The sequence below is a fragment of the Carassius carassius genome, chromosome 50 (assembly GCF_963082965.1).
Source record: "Carassius carassius chromosome 50, fCarCar2.1, whole genome shotgun sequence".
Classification (NCBI taxonomy): domain Eukaryota; kingdom Metazoa; phylum Chordata; class Actinopteri; order Cypriniformes; family Cyprinidae; genus Carassius; species Carassius carassius.
This window is the reverse complement of record NC_081804.1, coordinates 4358405-4375823: the sequence shown is the minus strand read 5'-3', so window position 1 is coordinate 4375823 and position 17419 is coordinate 4358405. Positions and strand designations below refer to the sequence as shown.

General features: G+C 35.9%; 1 protein-coding gene across 1 annotated transcript; it reads left to right on the top strand.

Moving 5' to 3' along the window:
* The first annotated feature begins 3974 nt into the window (after positions 1 to 3974).
* nox5 (NADPH oxidase, EF-hand calcium binding domain 5) lies at positions 3975 to 11687 on the top strand. Its single transcript, XM_059546069.1, has 16 exons — positions 3975 to 4114; positions 4196 to 4346; positions 5209 to 5419; positions 6343 to 6580; positions 6647 to 6800; positions 7469 to 7644; positions 7894 to 8076; positions 8189 to 8321; positions 8995 to 9137; positions 9654 to 9824; positions 9914 to 9958; positions 10103 to 10227; positions 10318 to 10402; positions 10712 to 10811; positions 10888 to 11054; positions 11133 to 11687. The coding sequence occupies exons 1-16, from the start codon at positions 3995 to 3997 to the stop codon at positions 11262 to 11264; spliced, it is 2334 nt and encodes a 777-aa protein (XP_059402052.1). The 5' UTR covers positions 3975 to 3994; the 3' UTR covers positions 11265 to 11687.
* Positions 11688 to 17419: the final 5732 nt, after the last annotated feature.

Here is a 17419-nt window from a genome sequence, read left to right as displayed (position 1 = left end):
GCATGCCAGCCATTATAGTAAGCAGCGGCAATAGTGTTTTCAAATGGACTCTGCGGATGGAAAGAAGCGACCAGCCTCCAGCACAATTCAGACACCCACGGACACTCCTCGTAAGTAAAAAAAAAAAAAAGGGCGTGCGCACTGAGAACGAGCGTGAGGCTGGCTGCAGTTCCTCTAATGGCCACTGGTGTCAGTAATGGTTAGAAATTTCAGAACCTACGCAATGCTCCTTTAAAGTGAATTGGTGGCATATTTCATAATCTCATTCATATATTTTCATACTACTTACTCCCATTGTGTGGTTGGGTTTAAGGGTGGACCTGCTTGCTTGCTTATTTTAACTGAATACATTTTTTTTAATGAACAATCATTTTGTGGCTAATTTGTATGAATTTGTATGATCTTATTCATATGTTTTTGGATTCTGTTTATGCCCCATTGTCAGTTAGGTTTAAAGTGATAGTTCACCTTCATTTGCTGGTCCCATTGACTTGCATATTTTATTTATTTATTTATTTATTTATTTCCCATTCTATGGAAGTCAATGGGGACCAGCAACTAAAGCTGAAACCTAGGAATATCTCACTGGCAATTTTTCAAATTAACATTATATTTTTTTAAGCATTTTGCTTCTAATATATTATTTTTAAAACATGATTTTAAAAAGCTTTGATTATTTAAATTAGATTACTGTGTACATAATACTTTTTGTAAATACTGCTTATAAACCATGTGCTCCTTCAATTATGTTATATACTAGAATTTTTTACACTACAGTTTAAAAAAAATAGTGTCACATGATGCTTGAGAAATCATTATAACATGCTGATTAGGAGCTGAAGAAACGTTTCTTATTAGTATCATTTTGTTTTGAAAACTGTTGCCGCTTAATATTTTTGTGGAAACTTTGATGCATTTTTTTTTCTTTGATAAATAGAAAGTTCAAAATAACTTTTAAAATATTTTTGCTGAATAAAAGTATTAATCTCTCTAAATAAAACTCGTAATGACCCCCAAACTTTTGTATACTGAATGTATGTTATATATAAATATGTAGATCTTTATACAGTATATTTATTACAATTTATTATTCAAGACAATTAGTATTCTCACCCCATATTGTTTCTTTCCTGTTTCTTTCAAGTGTGGAGCATTGCTGGGCCATGCATTGAGAAAAACTGTATGGAAAACATCCCAGAGTCCTGCCCCTCTTCCCCAACAGCCTTTGCTCTGGAACTGCCCCCATCACCACGGAAACAGGTCAGGCTGGAGTGACAGAGGATGGCATCCTGCTGACACTGTCCTATAGTCTCACATTCAATGCATTATGATGAATTTATATATATACCATTTAAACTGTCTGCACATTTCAGCATGGTTCTCACAATTTACTGCTCCTTGAATGAAGTTCAAATATTCCACTTCTGCTGTAAGACTTGGTTGTATTCTTCCATCTGTTGGTCCTTATGCAGTTTTTCCTTTTCTGAGTGAAATGAATAAAGGTCTTGTTATATCAGTTTTGTGTTTCTTTTCCAATTTCACCCCCACTGACAGCAGAACAGAGTCTGTTGTTGTTTTCAGTAACAGTATATGTTTGACCTTCCACACACTGTTTTTGTGACTCCTGGTCAGTTCCGTTTTGGCATTTTATTCAACATATCTATTTTAGATTAAATTAGTCTTGCAAGTCCATTGGTTAATTTTTGGGATAAAATGTGTAAAAAATATGTTTCTGTAAAAATTCTTTTTGTGTTTTAAGATGAGTTGTCAGTCTATATAAATGTTAATTTATTATACAGTTTGGTTTAAGACTTGTAATATACATCTCAATAAATTAGAATGTCGTGGAAAAGTTCATTTATTTCAGTAATTCAACTCAAATTGTGAAACTCGTGTATTAAATAAATTCAATGCACACAGACTGAAGTAGTTTAAGTCTTTGTTTTTTTTTTTTTATTGTGATGATTTTGGCTAATATTTAACAAAAACCCACCAATTCACATCTCAACAAATTAGAATACTTCATAGGACCAATAAGTTTTTTTTTTTTTTTTTAATTGTTGGCCTTCTGGAAAGTATGTTCATTTACTGTACATGTACTCAATACTTGGTAGGGGCTCCTTTTGCTTTAATTACTGCCTCAGTTCAGCATGGAATGGAGGTGATCAGTTTGTGGCATTGCTGAGGTGGTCTGGAAGCCCAGGTTTCTTTGACAGAGGCCTTCAGCTCATCTGCATTGTTTGGTCTCTTGTTTCTCATCTTCCTCTTGACAATAGCCCATAGATTCTCTGGGGTTCAGGTCTGGTGAGTTTGCTGGCCAGTCAAGCATACCAACACCATGGTCATTTAACCAACTTTGGTGTTTTTTGGCAGTGTGGGCAGGTGCCAAATCCTGCTGGAAAATGAAATCAGCATCTTCAAAAAGCTGGTCAGCAGAAGGAAGCATTGCACCCCAAACCATCACAGACTGTGGAAACACTGGACTTCAAACTACTTGGGCTATGAGCTTCTCCACCCTTCCTCCAGACTCTAGGACCTTGGTTTCCAAATGAAAAACAAAACTTGCACTCTGTTAACAGCCAGCTTCTTTGGCAATGAATGTTTGTGTCTCCTTGTGAAGGGTGTCAATGATTGTCTTCTGGACAGCCGTCAGATCTGCAGTCTTCCCCATGTAGCCTAGTGAACCAAACTAAGAGACCATTTTGAAGACTCAGGAAACCTTTGCAGGTGTTTTGAGTTGATTAGCTGACTGACATGTCACCATATTCTAATTTGTTTTGTGAATTGGTGGGTTTTTGTTAAATGTGAGCCAAAATCATCACAATTAAAAGAACCAAAGACTTAAACTACTTCAGTCTGTGTGCATTGAACTTATTTTATACACAAGTTTCACAGTTTGAGTTGAATTACTGAAATAAATGAACTTTTCCATGACATTATAATTTATTGAGATGCACGTGTAAAGTAGTTGATAAATGTCACATGGACACATTTTTTGTCTGTTTTTGTCATAATACATGGTAGACAGAAAGGAGGTTATTATTAGTGTTTAGCTGCGATCTAGTGATGAAAAGTGTAGTATTGATGATACTGAGGGCCGCCCAGCAGGCGCAGGGATGTCAGGGGCAGCTGCTGCTGTGTGTACGAGATACTGAACGTCTGTAACAATACTGCCCAGCCTCCCTCTGTATGTCTGGCTCAATTTCTCCTTTTTCCTTGGAAAGATGATTAACTGGACTCGCTGCAACAGCAACAACTTGTTACTGCATTAAAATCTTTTACATTTTTGTCTGTGAGTGCATTTTAATCAAAAACAAAAGGGAAATACTTGCAAAAGACAAAGACTGAGAAGATTTACATCTAAAGGTAATGATTTCTCTTGATTAAATGGGACACTGTGAAACTTGTAGTCAGACCCAGATTATTGCTGAATTTGCTCTAGCTAACATTTGTCTGTCTGTATGTGTTCTATGTTTGTGTATATAGGCTATACATATGTATATAAATATATACACAGATAAATATATACTGGTCTATAAATACATAACACTACATATATTATTCCAATATATGCTTTAAAATTATTATTTAATAATAATGTGAGTAATGTGTATTTTTAAACCATTAGATGCATACATACATATATCAGTTATTCTAATTTAAACCATTATTTACACGTATAGTTATGCTAATATTAAACTATTCCTATCTAGATAAATATTGCTTTTGTCTATTTGCTTTCCGTTTTTAAAATGTAACCATGAGAACAAATATTAGTTGACTGGTAACATATTAAACTTATCAGACTTTCTTTTCAACCACTCTTCTGATGCTGTATGTTACAATTGTCTGAAAAAGATATGTCTCCCGCAAAGTGTTGTTTACATGTACGTAGTTATGGATTAAATATGATTCTGAGAGGACAGTGGGAATACATTTGTCTTATGAATTGATACTGTTAATACAGTGTGTGTGGACTGTGTGGAGCAGAGACATGAGTCTAGAAGAAGACACACGCTGGCTGGAGTGGGTCACCAAGCAGTTTGAGAGCATTGCAGGAGATGACAAAGAAATCGACCTGGATGAGTTTAAAACAGCTCTGAAAGTAAAAGAGGTGAGCTTACTGATCCCCATTTATTATCTTATTCAAAGATCTTAATTTGATCATCTTTTCTCTCCTGTTTTGTTGTTGTAGTCATTTTTTGCGGAGAGGTTTTTTGCCTTGTTTGACTCTGATGGCAGCAGCTCTATCAGTCTGGATGAACTTCTTGAGGCTTTAGAGCTTCTGATCCATGGTAGCGAGACAGACAAACTACACTTCCTCTTCCAGGTCTATGATGTGGATGGTAAGGTGGACAGCACATCATTTTAGAATTCAGTGGTAAATTGTATTAGATTAAAATTATAACTAGAATAATTGAAAACAAGTTTAAATAATGACTTAAAGAATTAAACAATGTAATATGATTTCAAATGTTTAACTGCTAAAAATCAAGAGTCTGCATCAAGGAACTTAAATCATTGTTACATATTTATATATGTTCTTTCTTTAAAAAAACAACAATACATTAACATGTGACGTTAGACGTTACCTACCAAAAAATATCCTGGGGGAATAATCACGATTAATGTATTAACAGCTCATAGCACAAGACAATTAATTTTTGAAAAAAACAATTTTATTAAAAATTATTAAAAAAAATTTAAGAATATTAACAATAGAGTTACAGCTGAGTTTGAGAAGCGCTCCCATTATGAATTTTTGTCTTACAATGCATATTTGGTTATTTTGAAATCTTTTAAGTAATTGTGTTTTCAAAAAGTGATTTACACAAGTAAAAAATTTTCCTGGTCCACATACGTTTTGACCATTTCTTATTCGTAAAGGAATAAGAAATTGAAAGTTTTACTGGGCAAAAATGTTTTGTGCAAAGTGGTTTATTGCTTAATTTGGCTACATTGTGTGTTAACACAGTCAAGCTAATTAAGTACTTCAAATTGAATGTACTTATGGGTTAAGAGAGAAAGAGTTATTCATGTATTGGCCTATATCTTGCTGTTCATGGGCACAATATTCCTCTTGATTGGCTGACAGAAATTTTGTGCCATAAACAACAATGTTGATCCAGAAACATGTTATTCTTGCCTCTTACCCAAACAATCTGTGGTAAACCATTAATTCAATTATTGTGTTGACTTGTCATGTAGGCAGTGGTTCTATAGACCCAGATGAGTTACGTACAGTTCTGAAATCCTGTCTGAGTGAAAGTGCAATCTCACTCCCCGAGGAAAAGCTGGATGACCTGACGTTGGCGCTGTTTGAATCTGCCGATAAAGATAACAGCGGCTCTATCACGTTTGAAGAGCTGAAGGCAGAGCTGGAGAACTTTCCTGAGGTTATGGAGAACCTCACCATCAGGTGAGACATGATTATGCAATATCACAAGATCACTGGTTTTCTGATCAATAGCACAACTGCGAATATATTTTTCATATTACAGTTCAGCGAGAAAGATGTTAATACTATTACTAATACTACTATTATATTTTGAATACAGGTTTGCCAGTTTTTTTTTTTTTTTGGCAACAAAAATTGTATCAAATAAGTCAATTATTGTACATGTCTGAGCAACACAATAGCGGTGTTCCATTAATGAATGATTGAGTGTTTCGAATGAATCGGCTGACAGAATGATTCAATGACTCACTCATAAAAACATGTTTAGATCCTGAATGAATCAGCATTTTTGAATCATTTGAGTGAATGAGTCAATGACTCTCTCATTAAGACACCCCCCACTGGCATAGAGATGTATAGGTGCCACAGTCAATAACTTATTGACTTACAATGTTAACTTGCTAAAAGCAAGTTTAACAGTGATATTCCTGATGAAATAATACATTACCCATGATTCCACCGGTCAGAGAATCAAAGCAAATTGTGCCAAAATAGTGCCCATCCACTCCCATAAAGCACTGTGAATAATATGATATAGTTAGTCTATCTTATAATCGCATCTGTATCCATAAACATATTTGCAATAAACAAAATATGTTGTTTATGTATACACAATATCATTAAATCAATAATTTAACATGTATCTTGTCATTTTTAATTTGCACTGATTTATGGATTGTAGTTATTTCTCTCATTAAAGCTGTTACATAAAATCTTTTTGTCCAATTTTCAAATATTGTTTTGGTTCGAATCAATGTTTGCAATGTTATGATTCACCTCGTAGATAGTAACTCTTTACCAACTTATCCCTATGTACACAAAAATAATGCTTCAAAATGTACCAAATTTGTTACCAAGACTACCAAAAACTTTTTTTCACTCAGTGCCGCCAACTGGCTGAAACCTCCTAATCTGGAGCAGAAAAAATGCAAGACTCCTCGTTACCTGACGCGGGCGTACTGGCACAACAACAGCCGCAAGCTGCTCTTTCTCTGCCTGTATGCCGTCCTGAATGTGCTCCTCTTCATCATCGCGATGCTGAAGAATGTGCATGGAGGCCCCTGGTTCATGGTGGCCAGGGGCTGCGGCCAATGTCTCAACCTCAACTGCACTTTTGTTATGGTGAGTTGAACTCATGAATTCATCTAATGCTTCATTTTCCTGTAGTGAAAAGGTTTTGTCTTGCAGGTGCTGATGTTGAGGCGTTGTCTGACGTGGCTACGTGCCACTTGGGTGGTGAGGGTCTTACCTCTGGACCAGAACATTCTACTGCATCAGATCGTGGGCTACGCCATCTTGATCTTCAGCATTGTACATACTGGTGCTCACGTCATGAACTTTGGTAAACTGTAATAAACTTATTAACAAATTCAGTTAAAGGAATAGTTTTTAGGGATATTTTGAAAGTTGATAGGGCCTGAACAACATTGGACTCCATTGATGTTCATTCTATAGACAAAAAAGTAAACATGAAGTAAACATGAATTTTAATTACCTGTAATACAACTTATTACATTGTAATAAATGACAATAATAAATATAGATCTCATACTCAAAAAAGAAAAGCATTCAGTCCGGAATTAAATATGGAAAAATTTGTAATTTGTAACAGTTGCTGATATATTTATGGCCAAAAATTAAGTTACAATTCTGATAGTCTGTATTGCAAATCAATGAGGTCTTAGTAACAGTATATCAGACTACTTACATAAAATGCATAAAATCAGTTGTCACTGTTTATTTCCCAATAATATAATTCATTTCTTAATAAGCTGATATTTAAATACAATCATATTTAATAAATCAAAAATTATGCATGGATAATTAAGTAAGCCTAAGTTGCTTTAGTCTAGTATTCGTCCTGAAATAAAAGATTGCATATCATGTATGATACTGTAGGATTTATAGGGTTAAATTGAGTGTATAAAGTCTATAACTTTTTAACAGAATGTAATAAAATTAACATAATAATAAAGAATATTTGTCAACATCCTTTCTCTCTGTTCTTAGCCCGAATGTCTCAGAGTGATGGTATGTATCAGCTGTGGGAGTATCTTCTCACCATCCGTCCTGGGATTGGGTGGGTCAATGGCACGGCCTCCATCACAGGCGTCATTCTGCAGGTTCTCATCTGTTTAATGGTGGTGTGTTCCAGCACATTCGTCAGACGCAGTGGTCATTTTGAGGTGATGGCTTGCTGATTGAATTTTTGAGAAGCAAGAATGTGCACATGGCTGCTTCTGTGAATATCTGTTGATTTGGAAAATGTGGAGCTAAAAAATATGATTATTTCAAGACCAATAAAATCAAGTTAGCAAAGAATCCTGTTTGCAAATTGCAGCACATCATTTCAGCCATACATACCAACAAACAAATACCATTCAGAAGTGCTTTATCAAAGCATATGTTCAAGGAAAAGGTTTGTTTTTGTGTAGGTGTTCTACTGGTCCCATCTTTCTTACATCTGGGTTTGGGCCCTGTTGATTGTCCACTGTGCAAACTTTTGGAAATGGTTTGTGGTGCCAGGAGTGGTGTTCCTCATTGAGAAAATTGTTGGAATAGCTGTGTCCCGCATGGGTGGGCTATACATAGTTGAAGTCAATTTATTGCCCTCAAAGGTACAAATCTGAGCCAATGTACATATTTTGGTGTATTTTGTTTACTGGAACATTTAGTATGTCATCAATGCTGAAAGCTTCACCTCTTCTGCCATTTATTTGCGTTTTGAAGGTAACACATCTGGTAATCAAGAGGCCTCCATTCTTTCACTTCAAACCTGGGGATTATGTGTATATAAACATTCCTGTTATCGCCAAGTATGAGTGGCATCCGTTTACCATCAGCAGCGCTCCTGAGCTACAAGGTAAAACAACTACAAAGCATACAGTTATGTTATTCTTGCACCCTTCTATTAGATTGCAGATTTTTGCCTATATTTTAGTTGTATGTGCATTTAAATGAAATTAAGATGCATTGCAGAAAAATCTTTTTTGTCAATGCTTTTTCTTTCTTTCTTTGTTTTACACAAATTTTACACAAAACTAAGTTTACACAACAAAGCAAAGGTTTAACAAAATAATTTTTTTTTACAAAATCTGAGAATAAAATCTGTCTTAAAAGATCAAAGCAAAAAAACTGCACATAAAAATCAAATGTTTAAAACAATAAGATTTGTGTTTTTTTAAACAAATCTGAGACTTGTTTTCAGACATTATGTCTTGACTTAAGTTTATTTTTCTTAGAAAATAGGACAATTTTTATAACAAAACAGAACAATAGTTTTATACAAAACAAATTTACACAACAAAACAAATGTTTAACAAAATAAGAATTTTTAAGCAAATCTGAGAATAAAATGTCTTAAAACAACAAAGCAAAAAAATAATTGCAAATGTTTAAAAAAATGACTTCTTTTGATTTCTTTTTTAAGTTTATTTTTCTTAATAAAACAATACATTTGAAATAAACAAACTGCATGTAACTGTCTGCAGTGATTAAAGGTTTCAAAGCTGAATTATATTCCCTCAAACAAACAGATATGCTGTGGCTCCATATTCGTTCTATGGGCCAGTGGACAAACCGTCTGTATGAGTATTTCAGACAGCCAGAATGTCAGACCATTAGCAACAAGAGGCTCACCGCTAGCCTGAGGAACAGACACCACGAAAGCAGAACGCAGGTCTTGGCTTTTCTACATCATCCACAGAAGCTGTGTGTGACATTCTGTCAATAGTGACAGAAGTTCATTAGTTCTTTATAGGTGGGGTCATTTTGTAAGCACATCATTGATAATATAGTACCAAGACTCTCTTTCTTTTATTATATCATTGGGCTTCTCTCCAGTATTTGTTTGGGGAAAAAAATATTGCCATTTAATCTTATGGAAAGACAAGTTCAAATTGCAAAGTAAGAACTTCAAACAAGTTTTATAAAATAGACATTTACATGTCGTCATCTTCATGTCAGTGTTATTTTGTATCATTAAGGTACTATATTATAAGTTTATTTGAAATTAGTTTAAATTTTTATGTTTACAGTTTTCATTTTCATTTAGCTGTATATATATATATATATATATATATATATATATATATATATATATATATATATATATATATATATATATATATATATATATACTCAAGTAATGAAAAATAAGTTTTAGTTAACGATATAAACTCTTTTCTCCATGCAGAATGAAATTTTTAAGTCCACATGCTGCAACAAAACTGTGGCGTCTAATAAGGATGATGATGTTGAACTGACCATGTACCGGACAAGTGGAACACGAACAAACTCCCAGACGCCCGTCAGTGACCCAGTAGCCCAGACAGAACTGGGAGATGCCTCTCTGGCTACAAGAGAAGTGAGTTTCTGTCTGAACAAAGCAGAACATATATGTTCCATTACATGTAAGATACACATTAGCCTGGCTTATTTTCTGTTGTCTTCCAGCTTACAGCTAAATTAAGTGAAAACCACAGATATTGTAACATTAAGGTATGTAATTCATTTTAATGTCTCCAGTTCCATGGTACTTGATTCCTAACACTCACCACTTATTTATTTAAAAGTAATTGTCTTACAAGGAATTGTAAACCTTTAGGAATGTGTTTTTTGTTTGTTTGTTTGTTTGTTTGTTAGTGCTATGTGGATGGACCTTTTGGCACCCCGACCCGACAGATCTTTACATCTGAACATGCAGTGCTTATTGGCGCTGGAATCGGCATTACTCCCTTTGCATCCATTTTGCAGAGTATTATGTGCCGGTGAGACTAAAGTTTTCTTTGCATAAAAAAACCCACATGCAAAATTGTTTAAATTGTATGTAACATTTATTTTATTTTTATTTTTTTCAGTTATCACATGAGAAAGCAAAACTGCCCCAACTTCAACTATTCCAGGTGTGAAACCATAAAAGACAACGAAATGAAACTGAGGAAGGTGAGAGTGGTGATCAGTCAAATGGAAACTAGAATAAAAAGCAGAACAAAAAAATATTTCAGCAAATTGTCATTTTTTGGGACAACTATTCCTATAAGTTCAGATGCTGTCTTAAATGATTAAGTAATCAATCTGGCTGTACAAGTCAGTTCAACTCATTTTTTTAAATCTTGACTTGTTGATTCTCATAGTTGAAATTGGCTCAATTAAAACATGCATATCTATACATTACATAGATAGCATCAGAGCTAATAAACATGAACAACTTCAATTTTATGAAGTTCGTAAATATCTTCTAACTTCCTCCAGGTGGACTTCATTTGGATCAACCGAGATCAGAAATCCTTTGAGTGGTTTGTGAGTCTCTTGACCAAGCTGGAGATGGACCAGGCAGATGAAGAGCCAGAGGGTAAGAGAGAACCGAAGAAAGAGGGAGATAGGGTTGGCACTGAAATGGCCAATCATGCTTGTTTTTATGTTTTCAGGCCGTTTTTTGGAGATGCACATGTACATGACATCAGCCCTCAGTAAGAATGATATGAAGGCCATTGGTCTTCAGATGGCTCTGGACCTGTTGGCCAAGAAAGAGAAGAGAGATTCCATCACCGGGCTTCGCACACGTACACAGCCAGGCAGACCCGATTGGGCCAAAGTATGAAAAGATATTCTGTTCTATTCTGTTCTATTCTCCCTAATATCTTTCATTATCAGTGTTTAAATGCATTTCCAGGTTTTCCAGAAGGTGTCTGAGGAAAAGAAAGGAAAGGTTCGTGTGTTTTACTGCGGTTCTCCTGCTCTGGCCAAAGCCATCAAGGCCCAGTGTGAGCATTTCGGCTTCAACTTCTACAAAGAAAATTTCTGAAGAATTTACAACATTTCATTTGCTTAAAATCTAACAAATAATAAGAAATAATCTGATATTCTGTATCTAATCTGATGTTGCCGGTGTGTCTGATGTTGTACACTTTGCAAAGCTCATATTATGTTTTCATTTATTGCAGTGTTTTTGTAAGTAACCTTTTAACACTTTTAATGAACTTATATTTGCTTATTATTATTTTTTATTATTACTATTATTTTAGAAATACCCTTTCTGATTATTATGCATCATGTAAAAGTTTTTTTTCTCCAGTATGTTTGTGTCATGTAAATAACAGTATGAAGTAATTTACTCTAGAATGTACAGTAAGAAATATTAGTTACTAAGATGTTAATACAAATAATGAAAAATTGTTACTTGACAAAGTAAAATATTTAACTGCTTTGATGACATAAACAGTTAACATTGCCAAGGCATAATAATGACAAAAACAACAACTTTGGATCATCCAGTTAACAACACAGTATTTAGAATCAAGCATATGCAAACTTTTGAACGGGGTCATTTTTATAAATTCAACCATTATTTTTATATATTTATCTTATTCAGGTGAGTACTAAATAAAAAAAATAACATGCATTTTGTATGATCCCTCTCATTTTGGAAAAGTAATTAACATTTTTCAGATACTGCAAAGTGCATGTAAAATTTTGACCACAACCTATACACAATATAAGTATTGATATTTTTCATTACTTGTACTAATTGTACTGTTTACATCTGTGTTTAAGTGTTTTTGACTCTGTTCTTTGATATCTACCTTAAGAGACATATAGGATACCGTTTCTCAGTGTTAAAACATTTGCAATCGTTAGAGATCGTAATAGATAGAAACTTGTTACACATACCTGTTGCATGGTCCCCGTTCCTGATTTTTCAAATAAACAAACTCAGACGTGGATTCACTTGGTTTACAGAAACATCTTGTAATATGTTCAGCAACGCAACACAAGCAGCACTATATGGACTTTATTTATCATTCAAATTTTCAATAAGATTCTGCACAGACAATCTTTTTTTGTATTTGTATTCTTTTTAATTACCCCTTGTATTGGTCAAACATGCGAACAAGTTGAATTTTACATTTATTTTGAGTGTAAGCCTCAACCATATGATTTCAGGATACCAGTGATCTTGATGGTAAGATTTTATATTTTGATATTGTGGTTATTATAAGACAAAATGGTGGGACCCATATTTACCTCTGTCCGCAGATGCTGCACCTGAATCGCTCTAACAGGACCGTAAGGATTTCTAACGCATTCTCATCCCAAGGCGTCATATACTGACCCTTGTGACATTTCGTCAACATCCTACGCATATGGCACCCTCTAGCGTCAATATGAGACACAGATTATGGGTTAGGGTTAAGGTTAGGGTTAGGGTTAGGGTTAGACCGCTAGGTGGCGCCTTCTGGCCCATATTTATCTGCGCCTAATATTGATGCTAGAGGGTTCCATGTGCGTAGGATGTTGACGAAATGTCAAAAGGGTCAGTATATGACGCTTTGGGATGAGAACGGTCTGGGATTTCCTGAGATGTTCCACTATCACCGCATGGCTGTGATGTGACAATGTCTGGTGGCTCACATCAATCACAAAACTCTGATTGTCATCTGTGCTGTGTTTGCTCTCATCACTATACTGCTGTGGAACAAGTGCTCCAGTGACAAAGTCCTACCCACACAGATCAGACCTCAGCTGGAGTTTGCACCCACCCCAGAGAAGGACGAAGAGAACGGGCAATCACCTGAAGCACCGCCTGGATCCAAAGAAGTCACTTACGAGCAGATTGACTGTCTTATCAATGAGGCATCTTGTGCAGTTTGATGGGATGGAATGGTTTGAGTTCTCCCACAGTTACTCACAGGTGTACGCCCAAAGGGAGCCTTACCACTCCGATGGGGTCTTCGTGTCCTTTGAGGGCTACAACGTGGAAATGCGGGATCGGGTAAAATGCATCAGCCGTGTGGAAGCTAGTTTGCCTAATATAGGCGTAGTCAGCCCTGTTCATGTAGTACTACCATCCTGCAGAGTTCAGCTCCAATCCCAATCAAACACACCTGAACCAGCTATTCGGGGTTACTTTTTGTAAATGTCTAAATGACATTCAGAAACTGTTTTTGAAATGAATGAGGAACAAATAAACACAGATGCCAAAAAAAACTACATTTATTTATTAAGATTGATTTTTTTAACATTTGGCATGCACTGCACGTAACGGTGAGCAGCCGCAGACCATTTATTCACATAATCTATACGAGTCTAAGCCCCTTTTTGCACTAGTGCGTTTTTGTTTTAAAACAGTTTTAAAATGAAAACGATCTTCATCCATACTTGCATTCCAGAAACTATCTCCGTCCACTCTACACAACCCGAACGCATGTCACATGACCATTCATGCAAGTACAACCATAGATATATATACATGGATGCCTCATTAGCGACTGTTTCTATGGGCCACTATACGTAAGCTGTCTGCCATATTGTAATGGTCAACTTGAAACATTCATCATAGTAATCACTGAATATTCGTAAGATGCCACAATCCTGCACAGAATGACTCAATCAAGTTGACCGTCTAAGATGGCGGCTGCATCTATGTGCCGTGAGCGGACGAATGAGGCATCTATACATATCTATGGTTAGAACAATGAGCATGATATTGTTTACACAGTCATCAAGGATACACAGAGCGAATGTTGGCTCGTTTTCAAAAGTCTACCTTTTGGTCCCTTTACATTGAAACACAACCCCAGAGTTTTTAAAATAAAACGGGGTCTGCAGCGTTTTCGAACCCTCAAAAACTGAGACATTCAAAAACACTGCAGACCCAGTTTTAGTAGTCTGAACGACAGGTGTAACCATAGCAAAAGTTAAAATGAAAAAGCACTATTGTAAAAGTAGCCTAAATGTTAAAAGCAGGGGTGCTCAATCCTGTTCCTGGAGATTGACCTTCCAGCAAAGTTCAGCTCTAACTCTAATAAAATGCTCCTTAACCAGCTAATAAAATTCTTCAGGAACACTTGATAATTACAGAGAGCTTGTCGTCCCTAAGGGTTGCACACTGTCCAAGCACCAGGATCAAGGTCGTTTTGGGTTTGCAAACCATTTTGACACAGCAGGTATGAATTCCTTGTTAAATTTTAGTAGGTGTGAATTCAGATGAATCAGCTGTTTTGCTATGATGATCATAGATGATTACTTTGTTGTACTTTCATAGAGAACTCTGATGGTGTGTCTTTGGTCTTGGACAATGCAAAAGGTTTCGTCCTTACCTTTGATGTGAAGTTTGTCTCCAATGGTAGCATCTCTGTGGTTCTGGAGAACACAGAAATAGGGCCTCCTTACATCATCCATTACATCACTAGTCCACTCCTTCTTTCCTTTAAAGACCGAGAGGTCATCTATGGCATCGGCTCTCGAGCCTGATGGAGTACCGTCAGTCGCGATTTAGTGACAGATTTGTGTAAAGGAGTCGGTTTGTCCAACACCAAAGTGGTGAAGGCAACCAACATGCCTTGCTGTGTGGTCCAGCTGGTTCTTAGAGGTTCTGGATTCATCAGCAATATCATTGTATCTTCCACTGCAGACATGGCTGCGTTCTTTGCCGTCAGTGATTGGTTTCTTCATAACCAGGATGAGAATGGCGGGTGGCCGCTTAAGGTGACCCGTAAGCGCGGAGTGGGTTTCAAGAGCTTGGAGCCCAGATGGTACTCCGCCATGGCGTCTGCAATTTGGACTCACATGGAACCAGTCCTGACAGATATTCATTTAAAGTTTCCAAAAGTTGATACTATTCACTTTTGGTCAGACGGCCCCAGCAAGCAATACAAGAACAAGAAGAACTTTTCTCTCCTCTGCAGTGTCCCTCCAACTCTAGGTTTCAAGAGAACAACCTGGAACTTCTTCCCCACCTCACATGGGAAGGGAGCCCCAGATGGCATTGGAGGAACTGTGAAAAGGACTGCAGACAGCCTTATACTGCGGGGGAATGACATTGTGAATGGGAACATCTTCCATGAGATGGTTGGCAGAAGCCTCTGCAGCACTAAGCTCTATATCATTACTGAAGCTGACATGCAGCCATATGATGCACTCCTTTCTCAACCACTAAAACCTGTACCTGCAACAAGGAAACTCCACCAGGTCACACCGACATACAGAAATGACTCTGAGATCCACTGTAGATCACTGTCCTGTTTCTGCAGTGAGCCACAGATGTGCGAGTGTTTCAGCCCAACAATATTCCAGTTGACTGCCAATGCACCCAGGGTACAGGTCGAGGATGACAGTCCTATACCAGTGCAAAAGAGGAAAGGTCCTTTGGCAATGTTGTTGGAGGAAATGGAACGAGAGGAAAGTGAGCAAGAGCCAATGGAGCAAGAATCACTGACCAAGAGTGGTCCTGATGGGACAGTGACAGATATATCTGCTGATGTAGTTCATTGCGGAGACTGGCTTGCAGTCATTTATGACCAGAACTGGTGGTTAGCAAAAGCTGTCACTGTGGATGCTCATCATCAAGATTTGGAAGTGGAGTTTTTCCACCCTCATGGGCCTAACACACGATTCTATCCAAAAGGAGGTGGAAAGGATATGTGCTTCATACCATTTGACCATATTCTGGTCAAACTTGTGGAACCGTCATCACCAGGTCGTGCAAGCAGGACAAGGGAGATTTACAACCTGTCTTCTGAAGTCATGGACTTCATAGAGGAGAAACATATACACCATATACTTCCTGATAAAGCTACATGAGTGGTGGAGTGATGTAAATCAGTCAGGGAATACTCACATGAGTTCACATTTGAATTATTAATATTGTTGTGCCAGATGTTTTTTGTGGTATTTACACAGAATGCTTTCTGTATTTTGCAACATTTCAGTTTATCTATTATTTCAGTTTATAGTCTAGTTTACATAAGAATTTGATTATATTATTTTATGAGTGGGGGGCACTACATGATAGTTAAATCTGAGGTCAGTGATGAATTCTATCTTATTGCTACTGGTAATGATTTCTTTTTTTACTTATGATGATTATTAAGGGGTAGTGCCTATTAATGTAGTGCCTTTTATTAATGATAGCCTATCGCTAATTAAACCTATATGTTTCTTATTGAATGTTTGCGACTGTGCTGTTACAATTGTTGTTATCTGTTCTTCACGTCCAATATACAGTTTACAGTCCAGTTTTCAGAAGAATATAATGTATTATTTTATGAGTAGGGGTCACTAGATGACAGTTTAAGATGATGTCAGTAATGCATCATTATTCCTACTGGTAATGACTATTTTTTACTATGATTTTTTTTTTTTTACTTTTTTTTTTTATAATTGATGACATGTAGGATGTGGTACTTTTAGATATTGCTTAATTGTACCTTATATTCCTTGAAACATGTTTATCACAGTGTTTAGGATTGTTATTTTTTGGACAAAATAGTTAAATAAAGTTGGAAGCAGGAAGCCATTGACTTGAGTGGTATACATTTTGGAATTGTATGTTGTAATGAGGCCACTGTCACCACCGTCAGATTAGTATCACCACCGTCAGAGGGAGTTGTATTTGTTTTAAATGAATATGCTTACAATATGTTTCTTCAGTGCTGTTGAGTTATTAAAGAAATAATCTATTTTAATACAAAAATATGTTTGTTAAATAAAAAAACATTACTTTTTATATTTAGGCTTAAAGTAAACGTTATATGATGTTAGATCTTTTAAAGGAGTGTAAGTGAAACAGTATAAAAAATTTTTACAAAAGTGAATATTCAACATTTAACAGCATATATGTGTACTAAGAATGCTACTTAATTATTTAAAAACTCTAAATACATATTAGACCAAATAAATAAAAAAAAATATTAGATTTATATTGTGTCTGACGGTGTCAACAGAAACAAAGTAATAACTGGAAAAATACCTATTTTATGAAAAAAATACAAAATGGGGAGGTTGCACCAGGACATTGCTGAACAGCCAAGACCTTGTTCTATAATGATATACCTTCAGATTTTATAATTTAACTAACTTTTTATTTTCTAAATTAAATCCTGTTTTATCCAAATTCTCAAGAATCAGTGAATTATTGTTTGAGAATGAAGTTAACTGAGCATTAAAGCATTAGTTCAC

What these genes read in the sequence shown, in the direction of transcription:
- nox5 (XM_059546069.1), top strand. Translation starts at nt 3,995, where the DNA reads ATGAGTCTAGAAGAAGACACACGCTGGCTGGAGTGGGTCACCAAGCAG. An exon ending in CCAGGTCTATGATGTGGATG is followed by an intron (nt 4,347 to 5,208) that starts GTAAGGTGGACA and finishes CTTGTCATGTAG; the next exon opens with GCAGTGGTTCTATAGACCCA. An exon ending in ATGGAGAACCTCACCATCAG is followed by an intron (nt 5,420 to 6,342) that starts GTGAGACATGAT and finishes TTTTTCACTCAG; the next exon opens with TGCCGCCAACTGGCTGAAAC.